The sequence below is a fragment of the Hemiscyllium ocellatum genome, chromosome 6 (genome assembly GCF_020745735.1).
Source record: "Hemiscyllium ocellatum isolate sHemOce1 chromosome 6, sHemOce1.pat.X.cur, whole genome shotgun sequence".
Taxonomy (NCBI): Eukaryota; Metazoa; Chordata; class Chondrichthyes; order Orectolobiformes; family Hemiscylliidae; genus Hemiscyllium; species Hemiscyllium ocellatum.
The window spans coordinates 25,843,603-25,860,751 of NC_083406.1; the positions used below are offsets into that span (position 1 = coordinate 25,843,603).

The 17,149-nt window shown below is 41.5% G+C and overlaps 1 protein-coding gene across 1 annotated transcript in view; it reads right to left on the reverse strand.

Annotated features, from left to right (window-relative positions):
- The window catches only part of LOC132816620 (kelch-like protein 1), a 402,871-nt gene that overhangs the window by 125,847 nt on the left and 259,875 nt on the right, over nt 1–17,149 (reverse strand). The window contains exon 5 of the mRNA XM_060826433.1: nt 8,259–8,471. Coding sequence (XP_060682416.1) covers nt 8,259–8,471 — 213 coding nt within the window. The remainder of the gene's footprint in view (nt 1–8,258; nt 8,472–17,149) is intronic.

The following is a 17,149-nucleotide window of genomic DNA, read 5'->3' on the forward strand; positions in this document are numbered from 1 at the left end:
TTTCAAGTGTGCAGTATACATCACCACCATTTCTCCTTCAACAAATAACCTCCATGTCCTGCCACTTTCTTGTTCAAAAGGCATTAAGAAAAGCTTTCCATTAAAACCCTTAAAGTGGCAAAATTACTTTGTCATATTCATGGGTCACAGGAGCCTTTCCTTTGCCATGTTGCTCTCCTACTTTGCTTTCCTGTTTTACTCATTTACATCTTCTCTCAAACCAATGAACTATTTCAGTGTCAATTAATTTTGACTTGCATCATCATCCCTTAAGGTATTTAATTAATGCCCTACTCCCTTTACTTACTGTATTACTGACTCGACTCCTTTGTTCTTTTCATGCCCAAACATTTTCCTGGCTCACCAATTGAAGTAGGTACAATTTGAAGAGGCAGGCTACTGGCCACGTTGGCAGCAATCAAAAGATGAGTTTTGAATATGTCTCCATCATAAGATAGCTATCTTCTGAGGATCTGTGTTCATGTAGCCTCTATAAACTCATCCAATTCTGTCCAAATCAGCTCTGATCGAATGGTAGAGCAGACTCAATGGACCAAATGGCCTAATTCAGCTCTCATATCTTATGGTCCTCATGCATATCCTTGATTTTCACCACTCCATGCATTTAAGTCTTCAAGTGTTGATGCCCTAAGCTTTGAAATTCTCACCAAAAAACTCTCCTCTTCTTTTAAGACATTCCTTAAAATACACAGAGGGACCTTGATTATCTGGCATTCGATTATCTGAATTTAAGATTACCCAGAGAAGATTGCAAGGTCCTAATGCTTGACTAAACTATGTTATCCGGCATTCGATTATCCAAACTTTCGATTATCCGAACAATATACTCCCCACCTGTGCCATTCGGATAATCGAGGTTCCTCTGCATTGCTTTGATTAAGCTTTTTCTGACATTTCCTTATGTGCTCAGTTTCACATTTTGTCTGCAAACAGTCCTGTAGAGTACATTGGAAGAATTCACTGGGTTGAAGACGCCATAAAAAGTTGTTGTTGTGCTGTGTATGCTCCACTAGCATGGTTCAGATTCTGTCTGAGCAAAGTAGTTCAGATTTCAGTTTCAAACACTTATACAGCAGCAGAATTTTTTAAAAAAGGACTGTTGAGTAAAAGGGATAATTTGTGTCAAACAGTTTGATATCTTGTGCCTGATTACACTTAGCAACATATTTCCAGAGTAGGGGTTCTGAAACTGGGTCGTGACCATCAATGAGTTCACCAGATGGGGAATTGTGGTCACAAGCTTTAAGGGAGCTATAGTGGCTGTGAGGTGAATACTGAGATTTAACAGGCTGTGGACCGACTGTGAAGCATGCATGAGAATGCTGGCAGCCTTTCCTTGACAGCGGGCCTGGTAGATGGATTCTATAAATGGGAGGTTAGCCTTTGTGATTGTCCGGGCCGAGTTCACCACTCCCTGTAACCGTCTCCAATCTTAAATGGTACAGTTGCCATACCGGGTAGTGATACATCCAAACAGAATGCTCTCCATGGCGCACCTATAAAGGTTGGCAAGGGTATTCACCATCATGCCAAATATTCTCAGCTGCCTGGAAGAAGAATCGTTGTTGGGCCTGTGTAACCAGTGTGTCCACATGAAGAGTCCAAGAAAGCTTATTGTTGATGACTAGGAGCTTGACATTTTCCACTCATTCCACCTCTGTGCTGTTAATGTGTAGTGGGCATGAGTAACATGCCTCCAAAAGTCAATAAAGAGTAAGTGTGCATGATTCATCTTACCTATAGGTGTGGCCTAATACAAAAAGGCCTGAGGCCTAGCCACTGACACTAACAGAACAAATCAGCATTGGTGTTTTAGTTATGCTTATATCCCTGCTGATGAGCCTGCACTTAACTTCATAATTCTCTCTACCACATCCCCTCCAATTATCACTCTGGTCGTTCAATGTGTTCAAGTGGAGGTCACAGTTGAAAAAGAAGTTTGGGATTCACTGGGATTCACAAAGGTTTGAGCATTTTAGTGCTAATTCTTCTGGACTGGTACATTGCAGATTATTTAAGGCAGCAAGCAAGGATGCCACTTGCTGGAGCAGATCACTATCAGGATTTGTTAAATGTATCACAACTGAGCTATTTACAAAGAGATGATTGTGTAGTGAACTGCAATGCGGCTTAAAGGAAACTGTGTCGGAATTATCGAAATGATTTCACCACAAAAGTCTGATTAAAGATAGGAAAGAATCATCCAAAGAAGACTCACGCTGGGCCTGAAAAATTATGTGTTACTCTCCTCACCAATGTTGCCAGATCCACAGAGTTTCCCAGTGCATTCTCTGTTTGTTGCACATTCATGAGCATTGTATATTCATATACACGGGCAGCACTGTGGGTCAGTGGGTATTATTGGTGTCTCACAGTGCCAGGGACCTGGGTTTGATTCTACCCTTGGTGTGGACTTTGCAGTCCTCTGCGCAGGTTTCCTTCCATAATCCAAAAACATGTAGGTTAGGTGGATTGGCTATGTTAAATTTCCCCGAAGTGTCCAAGGTTAAGTAGGCTAGATTAATTAGCCACAGGAAATGCAGGATTACAGGGTAGGGTGTGAGTCTGTGTGGGATGCTCTTCAGAGGGGCAGTCTGGGCTCGATTACTCGAATGGCCTCCTTTAAGACTGTAGGGACTCTGTAATCCTACAAAATGCTACACAGTGGCAGGAGCCAGTCAGAGTGCAAAGATTATTTTTAAACTGTTTTTGAAAAACGTTAAGGAGGAAAGGAGTGGGCACATGAAATGGAAGGATATCCTGTTTGCATTTGGGGCATCTCCAATCCGTCCCCAAGTTGTCAGCCCTGTCCATGTTCCTCCTTGGCTGGCTTCCATATCCCATCCCTGCTGCAAACCCTTTGCCTCCATCCACGAAATTCCTGATCCCAAAATGCCTTGCATTTACCATTTTCCAGTTGCCATTGATGGTGTCTTTGGAACCTGTGCGGAAATCTGTCACTGCTGCAAATGCAAGAGCTTCTGCCCAATCAGAGTGATGGGTGCTTCTCAAGGGCAGGACCTCCAGTGTAATGAGGGGGTAAGGTCTGACCATACGCCTTGCTTTCCACCAGTAGCACATTGTTGCTATGGAGCAGGCTTTTTAAAAGTCAATACGTCTGAGACTGACTTTTCTTCAGTTGGACAAATAGTACGTTCTTCAGAAAAATCCTGCTCACTAAACATTTGCCGATCTTCCTGAAATGAACTCATGGAGATGCATTCTGAACTAGCTCAGGTCATGTCATTAGTTAAAAAGGTAATATACCCATATCAAATAATCCTGCCAACTGAATAAATGCTTCCTCCACTTACTCAAGCACAATGCTTTATCCAGTGCTTCCCACAATTCCAGTTTTATCAGAGTGTTTAATGGAATGAGTGGTGTTGAGGTAGTCACACGAATTTATGGCTCCAATTCTAATCCAGGTCGCTTGTGTAGCAACAAGAACTGGTTGCAAGACTTCTGTTGAAATATACATGCTCCAACATTTTGCTTGAGTAGATGGTTGGATGGCAGTGATTTTGAGTAAGTGAAAGTGAGAGTCAACAAAAAGAACAAAAAGCTTGATAAGAATGATTTGGAGATGCCGGTGCTGGACTGGAGTGTACAAAGTTAAAAATCAGACAACACCAGGTTATAGTCCAACTGGTTTAATTAATGAGTAGTGGGGAGGCTGGAGTTGATTAATGCCATGACCAGCCTTTCAAAGCACTTCATGACCACCGGAGTGGTCGCTTTCGGAGTGTCGCTCCTTCATCAGGTGGTAGTACCACCTGATGAAGGAGCGCCGCTCCGAAAGCTAGTATGCTTCCAATTAAACCAGTTGGACTATAACCTGGTGTTGTGTGATTTTTAACTTGATAAGAATGTTATTAGCACCCATTCGAGAGAGTCTATCTCAAGCATTTTTATTGTCCCTGGGAATTTTGACATGATTTTCAAAAACAGAGATTTGCAAGGCTCTCCTCCTGGTCTGTTATTCTTCCTTTTTATATTGTTAACTTGTCCTGCAGTCAGACGTACTGCTGTATCTAGACCACAGCTAATGACACTTGAGTACATGAACATTTGAGATGTACATTTCTTCCGATGGCCCATGCAGTGGGGCATAGACAACTATGGGCTGTTATTTAATCTTTGAAAGATGTTTAAGTTCCAAAATGACGCAAAACAGTCCTCTTGTAAAAGACTGTTAATCTTTTACAGTTATTTATTTCATAATTTGGAGATGCCGGTGTTGGACTGGGATGTACAAAGTTAAAAATCACACAACACCAGGTTATAGTCCAACAGGTTTCATTAGAAGCACTAGCTTTCAGAGTGTCGTTCCTTCATCAGGTGATCCACAATCACCTGATGAAGGAGCATTGCTCCGAAAGCTACTGTGCTTCCAATTAAACCTGCTGGACTATAACCTGGTGTTGTGTGATTTTTAATTATTTCATAGGTATTTGCCTGTGTATGATTGAGCGAGAATCCACATTATATAAAATATTGGACAAGGCACGGGACTTTTCCAATATCTAAAATACTCAGTAGAACCCTTCCCAGCAAAACCATTCTGCTGGCTGCAGTAAATACACAACAGAGCCAGCAGAATGGAGATTTTTGTTTGGGGCAATTATTCAGCCTGGAATTCCAATTTATATCTCCACTCTAAAAGACCAGATGGAGTACCAGGCTGTGCACTCAGCACATGTGCAGATCAACTGGTAGAGGTCTTCTTAGACATCTTCAACCTCCCCCTGCAGCAGGCCACTGTCCCTGCCTGTTTCGAGAGGACCAACATCATCCCTGTGCCTAAGAAGGCTCATGCAGCATGTCTCAATGGCTACCAACCAGTGGCCCTAACTTCGGTGGTCATGAAGTGCTTTGAATGACTGGTCATGGCATTAATCAAGTCAAGCCACCCCCACTACTCTTGACCCACTCCAATTTACCTAAGGGACCAACGGATCCACGTCAGATACCATATCACTTGCCCTTCACTCCTCCCTAGAACATCTTGACACCAAGAACAGCTACGTAAGAATCCTACTGATTGACTACAGTTCAGCCTTTAACACTGTTATCCCTTCAAAACTGATTACTAAACTTAGTGATGTCTGACTAAACCCACTCTCTGCAACTGGATCCTCAGTTTCCTGACCCACAGGCCACAATTAGTGAAGACTGGGGACAACATTTCGTCCTCACTAACACTCAACATTGGAGCCACCCAGGAGTGCATATTCATCCCCCTACTGTACTCACTGTATACCCATGACTGCGTCACCAAGTACCAGACTAATGCCATTTACAAGTTTGCTGATGACACCGGCATAGTCAGTAAAATCTTGGATGGCCATGAAACAGACTACAGACGAGAGGTGGAAGACCTGGAAAAATGGTGCACTGAGCGCACTGAGAACATCCTAGCTCTTAATGCTGGCAAAACTAAAGAACTCATTATTGACGTTTGGCAGGATGTTACTCATACCCCCCTACACATTAACAGCACAGAGGTGGAATGAGTGGAGAGTGCCAAGCTCCTGGAAGTGGTCATCCACAAACAAGCTTTCTTGGACTCTTCATGCGGATGCACTGGTTACAAAGGCCTAACAACATCTCTTCTTCTTCAAGCAGCTGAGGAAATTTGGCATGATGGTGAATACCCTTGCCAACTTTTATAGGTGCGCCATCAAGAGCATTCTGTCTGGATGTATCACTACCTGGTGTGGCAACTGTACCATTCAAAATCAGAGATGGCTACAGGGAGTGGTGAACTCGGCTCGGACAATCACAAAGGCCACTGTCGAGGAAGGGCCGCCAGCATTCTCACGGATCCACCGCAGCCTGGAAATGTTTTTCAACAACCTCTGCCATCAGGGCGAAGGTACTGAAGCCTGAACACACGCACCAGCTGGTTTCGAAACAGTTTCTATCCTACTGTTGTTAGAATGCTGAATGGATTCACAACTCTTAACTATACCTGTGTTTTTTGCTATTATTTACCTAATATTTACTTATCCATGCTACTTAACGATGTGATCTGCCTGTATTGCTCACAAAACGAAGCTTTTCACTGTGCCTCAGTACACGTGACAATAAATTCAATTCAATTCCATTCAATAAACAAATGACACTAACGAGACTCTAGCTCAAGTTAGCTTTTACATCGTGGCACAGTGGTTAGCACTGCTGCCTCACAGCGCCAGAGACCAGGGTTCAATTCCTGCCTCAGGCGACTGACTGTGTGGAGTTTGCACATTTTCCCCGTGTCTGCATGGATTTCCTTCGGGTGCTCCAGTTTCCTCCCACAGTCCAAAGATGTGCAGGGCAGGTGAATTAGCCATGCTAAAATGCCCATAGTGTTAGGCAAAGGGGTAAATGTAGGAGAATGAGTGGGTTGAGCTTTGACAGGTCGGTGTGGACTTGTTGGGCTGAAGGGCCTGTTTCCACACTGTAAGTAATCTAATCTAATCTAAGGAATCTCGGGCAATGCAGCACAGACAGTATGGGGCCTACAGAGATACCAGACATTCAACTTCAAATGAAATCCATTCACACATAAATCCATTCATAGAAAACCAATTGACTTCAGAAGGAACACCAGAAACACAATGGACAACACAGATTTGGCATGAAGATAAGGGGCCTACACTCAGTATAACTGCAGGCCCCGATCTCACCAGAGGGGGCGATTCAAACGAACATTCCAACAGCAATTCCAGCGGCTATTTCGAAGAGTCATCCCAAGATCTATTTCCGACAGCAATTCCATGAACAAACCGAGAACATCAAAGAACTATCCAAGAGCTTCCAAGCAACAGTTACCCGAAACAGGCCTTTTTCTGAACCAGGAGAACCAGTAGCAACTGGCCTGATCAGCAGATCCAAGAACCGACAAATCCTGAAAACCAACCAACCAACCCAACCCAACCAACATAAAAAAGGCCTCAAACATATCCTGAGGTGGAAACCGGGTCTGCAAAACCAGCAGAAAGAAAAAAAAATCAATACTTATTCAACAGATCCACTGCACTCCTTACCACACCTGTGGACTCAACCTAAACTGAAAAGCCTACCCAGTATGAAGTCTTCATCCAGGCTCCGGGTACTGCAAGCAAGATATACAGGCACATTTCAAAATTGTGTTTTCCTCAGTGATGACACTCCCAAGACCCTAAAGTGCTGACCTAGCTAGCAGGGAGGGGAAGGTGGGTGGTGATAGTGCATTGGGACCCCAAGGATAGGAAACCTGATTAAAGTTTCTATGATTAAAACTGTTGCTTTTAGGTTCTAATAGTGTTCAGCTAGCTAATGGTGTATTTAATAGTAATGCTGTCCTCTGTACAGTTGGTTGTGTCAATTTCCCTGTTTATTGCATTGATCTACATTTTTGTATTGTACCTCCCTTTTATTTGTAAATAAATGCAGACCATTCTTTTGCCCTGAAACACCTGTCCACCGCTTACTTCATTTCACATTCCGTAAATAGGTCCAGTGTCTAGAACCAGGGACTAGGGGCGATTTGAACCACTTAAAAATCAGGGAATAACTGATTGCAAACCAGAACCCTACACCTGACCTATAACGCTAGGTTCTGTTACCTTCACTCAATTACAGTTCTCAGAGATTGGCTGCGAACCTACTCATAATATCATGTAATCTAGCGTACAGAGTGCAGATGTTATTATAGCTTTCATGACGTTGAATGTATTTGAATTATGTGAAGCTAAAGCTAGAATATTCTCTTTCAGCATAAGTTGATGGATCTGGTCCAAGTTGATTTCAAGTAATACTTTTCAGGGACTTGAGCAGATGGCTGAAGGCATTTTCCTGCTCTGGTTTCTTCCAGAAAAGGACAAAAGCCCTGCAAAAAATTTGGGTGATAAGTTTAAGGTTTTAATGATTATTGTAAGTTGACTGCTTGATGTGGAAATCTCTTGGACTATCATGTAAGTTGAATGGATAATTAATAAATTGATAAGCTTGCATATAATAGCCATGGACATGCACTGGAGCACCATATGACATTAAACATCCCCCTTGACATGAAAGTACAGGTGATGGTGGGGTGGGGTTTACCTGAGGAGTAAATGGGAGCAGACAGAATATCTTGACATTCTAACTAAATAGCAAATCATTCAAGCATCTTAACCTTTAGAGATAAGAAATTAAATCATATTGGAAAATTAAAAAGTAAGAAGAGTAAGAGAAATAAAAAAAACATTTAAAACTGTCCAATTTACCTGCGGTGGTAGCAAAGGCAATCTGATATAAGCAAGTAGTTTTCCAAGTTCCCTGCATCTTGATGGCATGTCATACTTCACCCACAGCATCAAGGCATGGAATATTGTCTCTTCATCCGGAACATTTACGTCATCACTTACAATAAGTTTAAGGATGTCATCTGCAGGAAGTAGTAGAAACTCCTGATTTTTGATCACCTCCATAATGTGTTCCTGGAGAGGGAAAATCAAAACGTTTTCTCAGAAATCACAGTTTATCTCAAGCTCCAGTCATTGTTCAGTCTTTTTAATATGCACACAAATTCAGAACATCCCATCTGAAATTACCATCCATTATTTCTTCATGTTCGCAGTAAATGCAGAACCTCTGGAAATTCACACCATAATTTGGTAGCTTGTGCCTCTGATGTTTTCCTCATGCTCAACAATAAAGATCACCTCACTTACTGAGTCTCTGTTCAACGAGTCTGTCTGTCATTGCACTTTTAATATGGCAGTGAATGTTCATTAGTTACAGACGGAAAACAAGTGGAACTGGAAAAAGCACAGCAGCTGAAGCAGCATCAGAGGAGGAGGGGAGTTAATGTTCAGGTCAGAAATTTTCATCAGGACTGAGGGAGGGGAAGGGCACTGTGAAATAAATACAAGGAAGGGTGAGGCTGAGGGAAAGGTGGGATGATGATAGATGGATGGATGGAGGTTGGAGGTGGCTGTGATTGGTCATTGGGGAGGTTGGAGCGGATAGGTGGGAAGGAAGATTTTTGGGTAGGGTCAGGTTAAGGGGGCATGGAGCAGAGGGAGGACAAACCTGGGATGAGATTGGGTGGGAAGGTTTGGAAGCTGGTGAATTTTATGTTAAGATTGAATGGTTGTAAACTCCTGAGGCAGAAGATGAGGTGTTCTTCCTTCAGTTTGCATATGGCCTTATGTTGACAATGGAGAAGGCCCAGGATGGGCATGTCTTCTGGGGAGTTGAAATGGATGGTGACTGGAGGGTGGGATTAATTAGAGCGTATGGACCATTAATGTTCCCTGAACCTTCTGTGAGTTTATGTGTTTGGTCTCTTCTGTATAGAGGAGACCACATCAGAAGCAACAGATGCTAAAAATCAGGTTAGAGGAAATGAATGTGAATCTTTGCCAGACTTGGAATGATACCTTTGGGACCTTGGGTGGAGGTAAAGGCGTAAGTGTAGCTGCAGGGCAAGGTTCTGGGTGTGGAGGAGGAGTTGATGGCTAATGTGGACTTAACGAGGGAGTTATGGGTGGAACAGTCCCTGCGAAAAGCAGATGGGGTGGGGAGAGAAATATCATTTTGGTGGTGGGGTCAAACTGCAGGTGGCGGAAGTGGCAGAGGATGATGTATTGGACTTGGAGATCGGTGGAGTGGAATGTGAAGACCAAGGGTACTCCACTCTTCTTGTGGCTGGAGGCGTTTTGTTTGAGGGCAGAGGTGAGGGAAATGGAGGGTATTGTTGATTACAGGGGAGGGGAAATTGCGGTCCTTGAAGTAGAAGGATGTCTGGGATGTCCTAGAGTGGAATTGTTCTTCCTGGGAGCAGATATGGTGGAGGTGGAGTAATTGGGAGTACGGGATTAGAAGTATGGTTGGGAGGAGTGCGGGGAGGTGTACTCGAGGTAGCTGTGGGAGTCACTGTGTTTGTAATGTATGTAATACATGAGTTGGTTTCCAGATATGAAGATGAAGGGTTCCAGGACAGTAAGACACATGTTAGAGATCGTCCAGATGATTTTGAAGGCAGGGTAGAAGGTTAGGTGAAGTGGATGAACTGTTTGTGCTCCTCATAGGAGCACAAGGCAGTGCCGATACAGCCACTGATGTAGCAGAGGAAAAGGTGGAGGATGGGGCCAGTGTGGCTGCAGAAGAGGGACTGTTCAGGGTACCCTACAAAGAGGCAGGCAAAGCTCAGATCCATGCGGGTACCCTTGGCCGCCCCTCTGGTTTGTAGGAAATGGAAGGATTGAAAGGAGAAGTTGTTAAGGGTGAGGATCAGTGGATGAGAGTGTCAGTGGGGGGGATTTGATGGCTCTGCAGGAGAGGAAATGACAGAGGGACTCATGGGGGTTACAGACAGAGAGACGGAATGTCCATGGTCAGGATGAGGTGTTGGGGGCAGGGGTAATGAAAAGCATGGAGAAGATGGATGGCATTGGTGTGTTGAACATAGATAGGGAATTCCTGGACCAAAGGGGACAGGACAGAGTCAACTTAAGAGGAGATGAGTTCAATGGGGCAGGAGCAGATCAAACAGAACCCTATCCCTTTATGTTAGCTTATTGGAAATATCAAATAGCCCCTTTTCATGAACCTAACTTTGTTAGGATGTTAGAGTATGCAAGTAGATAAAACCAAGCTACTTTATGTATATTGCCAATCTTAGCAAGGCAATATAAACTAGAATTGTTATTTGATATATTTTGTGCATTTTACAACATTAACAATTTAAGAAAGAAGTCAGACATTAAAACTGCTCCTGTAATTGAACTAGTGAATATACAAAATGCTGTTAAAAATTGCTAACTAAAACTACTGGTGTACATAATAATACATTTTTGAAGTCTCATTTCCTGGTTAACAGCTTATAGAAAATCAGGAGAACCGAGTTGTAAAATAAATGATTCATTTACTTTTAATTCTCTTGATATCAGTTAGAGATCTAAGTCTTAATTTTTGGATAGGTCCCTTTTTGGAAGCTGGGGAATGCTGTTCCGAATTTGCATTATAATCAAAACCAGAGTGCTATAGTCCAGTCTGGCATTGCAGCATAGCAGTATAGTGTCATCTCAGAATGAGAAAATGTCGGTGCAGATTTGACTGTGTGGGATTTCAAAGAGAAGAAAATATTGAACTGTTGAAACGTTCATCTTTGCCGTTTTTACAGCTGACTCTGCATAAGCATGAATTCACCAAAAACCATTGCTACCAACATTCTGACTCTCACTAAATCTTGTTCACTCCTCACTCATCTTGACCTACAAGAATAAATGTTAGAATTCTCATCTTTGGTGATTACGTCTTCATCAGCCAACTTCCTAAGCTCTGGGCCTGCCTTCCTAACCCTCCTCTTCGCTGTACCTCTCTCTCCTACTTTAAAGTGCTCCTTCAAACTTAGCTTTTTTTGACCAAGCTATTGGTCAGTTGACCTAGTATCTCCTCAGACAGCTCAGGGATTTGTTTGAAATGTTGCCCGTGAAGCACCTTGGGATGTTTGACTTAATCAAATGTGCTATAAAAATGCAAGTTGCTGTTATTTGAATGTTTCCTGACTTAGGAAATATATCTTTCTTTTATGCAAAAATTAATTTTGCTGCATTATTCAGAACATCCCTCCAAATGTTGAGCTCTTGTGAAACACACATAGTTCAAATTAATTAATTTTCTTGATGTTGGCAGAACTCAGAGATAAATCAATAAAACAGCAGCATCTATAATACATCACAAAATATAAAATTTCATTCCAAGTCATTCCTCACCACCTCCATCCTTCCCTATTTGATTTCTTCTCAGCAGTCACTTGTGATTGCCTTTCTAGCTGTACTTGCCAATTGTAGGATTCCAGCTCCTCCACAGAATACATAATTTCTGTTTACGAAGTTCTCTCTGCAAAGGTTGAAGAGTTCTTGCTTTATCTTGCTTCGTGAGTATTACTCAGTAGAATAAAAGTCTATTTATTTACTATTTCAAAATGAGTTTCCCCTGGAGTATTTTGTCAACAGCATTTTTTTCTGTTTCTCTTATGCTGAGCAATACTTTATGTTTGGAAAATATATTCTTTGCTATTGCTACTCTAGCTCTGATTTATTTCCAACAGTAATCACCTATTGATATGATGGTCCCTCGGTACTTAAACTGAAATGGCTGCTTCAGCTTTGACCATTTATCCTGACCTCTACTTTCCCACTGTTATTTTTTCCAATATTCATAAATTTGTTTTTTCACATTTTTCATTTCAAATGCTTTCACTACTTCATTCCTTCTGTCAATTAATACCAGCAAGTCCTCTGCTGCACAAACCACTATTAGCCTGGCATGTACAAATTTCACTATCTTTAACAATTGCCAACTTTCAAAACTTTGTTGACTGCTCCTTCCATCATGTCTTCCTCATGGGCATTAAATCACAATGGTATAGTCAACCTTGATTGAACCTATTCCAGGTTACAGCAAGTTTATTTTTATCAACAACTGCCCTGATAATAGCAATCTATCTAACATACAGAGCTACAATCTTTTATCTCTCCAATCAACTCTGATTGCTTCTAGCATTTCCAACAGCTTCTTGTCAATTTCCCCAGTCAAAAACTTTATCTTTGTCTAGAAGGCAGATGCACATTTCTTGCTAACGTTTTAGACATTTTAACAAACCTTTTCAGACAAATTATGATTCATGCCTGAGGCAGGTGATACTTGAACCCAAACCTTCTGACCCAGTGGTAGAGATGCTAACACTGAATGACAAGAACTTTTTTTTACAGTTTCCACTGCAGAAATGTATTTCTGACATGTAGATATTTTTAGTTATCCTGTTCCGATGTGTTATGACACATCTTTAGAGCAGGTTGGCCTTGAACTTACTGGCCCAGAGGGAGGAACACTATCACTGCACCCCAAGATCCCTCCATGCTAATATTCTATACTTCATTCATTTTTGCACATTTATTTCTCTCTGATCTAACTCCGCCACAGAGGCACAATTTTTTCCACAGTCTCAGTTGCATCAATTGACAGTCTGCCTGTCTAGAACATGTCCAGTGTTGACTGCTCTTCAATTCTATTTAAAAAAGGCTCCAATCAAGAAATTAACTGGGCCACTTATAAACAATCTCAGCCACAGGCCAGTGAGATTTTTAGTTAATACACAGGAGAAGAAATATTAATGCAGCACACATAAACACAGATTATAAATAAAATGAGAGTACAAAAAGATTAAACTAAAATAAATTGATACATAGATCACTCCGTGAACTGTTTGTGAACAGTGAATAGTTTAACATTGGCTATTGCAGGGGAGATTACCAGAATTTTGACAGTGAGAGTTGTACATTCAATTTTACAATCCCTAATTTTGCAGATTATTTGACATTCTTAAGTTCTGACTCCTTTTGACCGTGATTTAAATTCATTGGGGTGGCATTGTGGCACAGTGGATCATAGCACCAAAGATCCAGATTTGATTCCACCCTCAGACGAATATCTCCCCAGATCTGCATGAGTTTCCTTCCACAGTCCAACCTGTGCAGGCTAGGTGGATTAGCCATGGGGAATAATGAGTTACAGAGGTGAGGTGAGTCTAGGTGGGATGCTCTTCTGAGGGTTGCTGTGAACTTGATGAGCCAAATGGCTTGCTTCCATGCTGTGGGGATTTTATGATTCTATGAATATTCATCATGAGAAAGAATCCTTTTGTCGTCATCTTTCATGGATATTTATAAGTGGCTTCCATTTTAAGTGCTGGTAACAACTGGTGAAAAATAAGCTGCTAAGCCTTTCAAATTCCAGGTACTTCTAGTCAGGCCAACCTGTGGGTATGGAAATTTTGACAGCACACCTCTGGCACTAAGCACTTAAAATCACTGTTTTCACTGCCTCAAAATTAGAGGCACTTTCCTCAAGTGGAAGGGAGTAAATCTTGTGCACTTCTTCTGAGAGCTTCCTCTGATGTTAAACAGGCCACTTTAACTGCTATGCTACCTGATGAAAAAAAATATAAAGGTGTTTCTACCTCTGGCTCCTCAAACATAAAAATTAGGGGAGCAAACTGCATTGTCTTCACCCTCAACTCTGAGCCAGGAGTGTCTTCATAGGACGAAGAGGGGTTCCTGCTCCTCAGGAGAAAGTGAGGACTGCAAATGCTGGAGATCAGAGTCAAAATGTGTGGTGCTAGAAAAGCACAGGAGGTCAGGCAGCATCCGAGGATTCTTCTGCTCCCTGGATGCTGTCTGATCTGCTGTGCTTTTCCAGCACCACACTGTCCTGCTCGTCAGGTCAAGCTGTCTTAGTTCAATCTCCTTTTCCCACAGTTTTCCTGGAAGCCTATCTCACTTCTCTTTACTCTTTCACCTCTCTCTCTCACACACACACTCATTCCTTGTCTATTTGCTGAAATTTCAATTTTCTTGGTTACAATTTTAATCTCTCCACCATCTCTTCAGCAGTTTCTCCAACCTCATTGTCCACCTTTAAATCACTGGCCTCTCCTTTTAAAGTGTTGCTGTTTCAGTCTTCTGGGTGAAATTCTGATACTAAGTGCCTTAATAAATCTTTTTACATTTAAAACCTCATTATTCTAGTACTGAGCAGATATTTCTATGCTATAGCAATGCAATTTCAAGACAATCGTTTGTAGCTTTTTATCTTTTAAATTTGGTTCTTCTGTAGGTTCAAATTATGGTAAGTGACCCCATTTGATTGGAATTAAACAACAAGATTTACAAAGATGTTGCCAGGGTTAGAGGATTTAAGCTATAGGGAGAGGCTGAACAGGCTGGGGCTGTTTTCTCTGGAGCATCAGAGGTTGAGGGGCGACCTTATAGAGGTTTACAAAATCATGAGTAGTATGGGTAGGATAAATAAACAAAGACTTTTCCCTGGGGTGAGGAGGTTCAGAACTAGAGGGCATAGGTTTAGGGTGAGAGGGGAAAGATATAAAAGAGACCTAAGGGGCAATGTTTTCACATAGGGTGGTGTGTGTATGGAATGAGCTGCCAGAGGAAGTGGTGCAGGCTGATACCATTGCAACATTTAAAAGGCATTTGGATGGGCACATGAATAGGAAGGATTTGGAGGGACTTGGGCTGGGTGCTGGCAGGTGGGACTAGATTGGGTTAGGATATCTGGTCGGCATGGATGAGTAGGACCGAAGGGTCTGTTTTCATGCTGTATTTCTCTATGACACTAAGTGACATACCTCTTTCATTGCTGATGGAGGCACAATGGACTGAATGGCCTCCCCATGCACCATAACTGTTCTTGATGGGAGTCCCCAAAATGTGAAACTCCGAGGTGAGGAAGGATGAACTGGCTCCCTTTCATGACTTAGCCACCCTTTCAGTGACTTTGAAAAGGACCTCTTTGCTTGTAGCTACCTTTCTGCCAGACTCAAATGAACTCATGTTTTATAAATGAGTGAGTTTAGCCAGGATTCCTTGAATTAACAAAAATTTCATGCATACACACAAAAAGAAATACTAACCACAGCACACAAATGCACAGATTGTAAATAAGAGGTGAGTTCAAAAAGAAATAATGAATAAGGCATTTGTTATGCTTGTCTTCATTGGTCAGTGCACTGAGTATAGAAGTTGGAAAGTCATTTTGTGGCTATTTAGGACATTGGTTAGGTCACTTTTGGAATATTGTATGCAATTCTGGTCTCCCTGCTTTCGGAAGGATGTTGTGAAACTTGAAAGGGTCCAGAAAAGATTGACAAAGCTGTTGCTAAGGTTAGGGGTTTGAGCTACAGGGAGAGGCTGAGTAGACTGGGGCTATTTTCCCTGGACCGTCGGAGGCTGAGGGAAACTTTGTAGAAGTTTATAAAATCATGAGGGTCATGGATAGGGTAAATAGATAGGGTGGGGTGGGGAAGTCTAAAACCAAAGGGTACAGGCTAAAGGTGAGAAGAGAAAGATTTAAAAGGGATCTAACTTTTTCACACGGTGGGGGGTGGGGGTGTGTGTGTGGAATGAGCTGTTTAGAGAGAGTGGAGGAGGCTGGTAAAATAACAACATTTAAAAGGCATCTGGACAGGTATATGAATAGGAAGGGTTTAGAGGGATATGGTCTAAATGCTGACTAATGGGACTCAATTTATTTAGGATATCTGGTTGGCATGGATGAGTTGGATAGAAGGGTATTTTTCTGTGCTGTACATCTCTATGCCTCTATGTTACATCCTTTATTTCCCACATAGATATTTTATTAGCACACCCCTGAATTTTCAGCTGTAGGTATTTTATCTCTGTCACAGTCCTCTTTTTTAAAAAACAATAAATTTGAATTAAGGGCTTAAAACCCCTCGAGTATTTTGCAGTTCTGTCCCATTGTCATGATGATAGTATCCTTTGGTTTTATGTACATGCAATGTGTGCAATTTATTTCCAATGGAACATCTTTGTGAATGGTCTATGTGTTTCCTTCCAGGTGTATACATGGAAGAAAAAAAAATTACCACCAATATTTTTACAGCCTCTTATTTACTCTTCAAATATAGTCAATATCTGAATGCTATTCAAAATTCCTATCTTTGATGACTAATACTTCACAGTGTTTCTCAGTATCTGGTTCCACTTTGGAATATATACTACTAGGAGCAGAATTCTTGAAGGACTTTCTAAAATAAATCAATAAACGCTGCAGTTTGCTTTGGAAAGCCTTTCCTGCCCTTTGCATATAATGTCACAGGGTGTGATATTTACACTTGAACAAATTAAAATATAGCAAATACTTGCCAATAACTTTTCAATTAAATTTTAGGTGAATATTAACTAGGGGTAATGTTTGGCTTAGGTTTAAAAGACTGAAATTTTTTACTGGCTGTGAGGTGGTATCACACCGTTAGGTGGCACATTATTTATTAACTGATCTGCAAATAATTAAATTATGAAATTAGAAACAAGTGACCTTTGAGGGACAAATTTACTTTGAGCAAAATTGCTTCTGATTGTCAGGTTGTTTATCAATTCTCAAATATCAATGAATGTACCTCAATAATTTCCTGAAGGTGATTGTAAGGAGCAGCTGTCTATCTGAACAATGGAGATATTCCAAGTATTTTTTTTTCATTTTAGAATGAGATACATACAGAGTTATAGATCAGATTCCATTGATTGCTGCAGCCTAACTTTACTATCTCATCTGTGTCAATAACAGA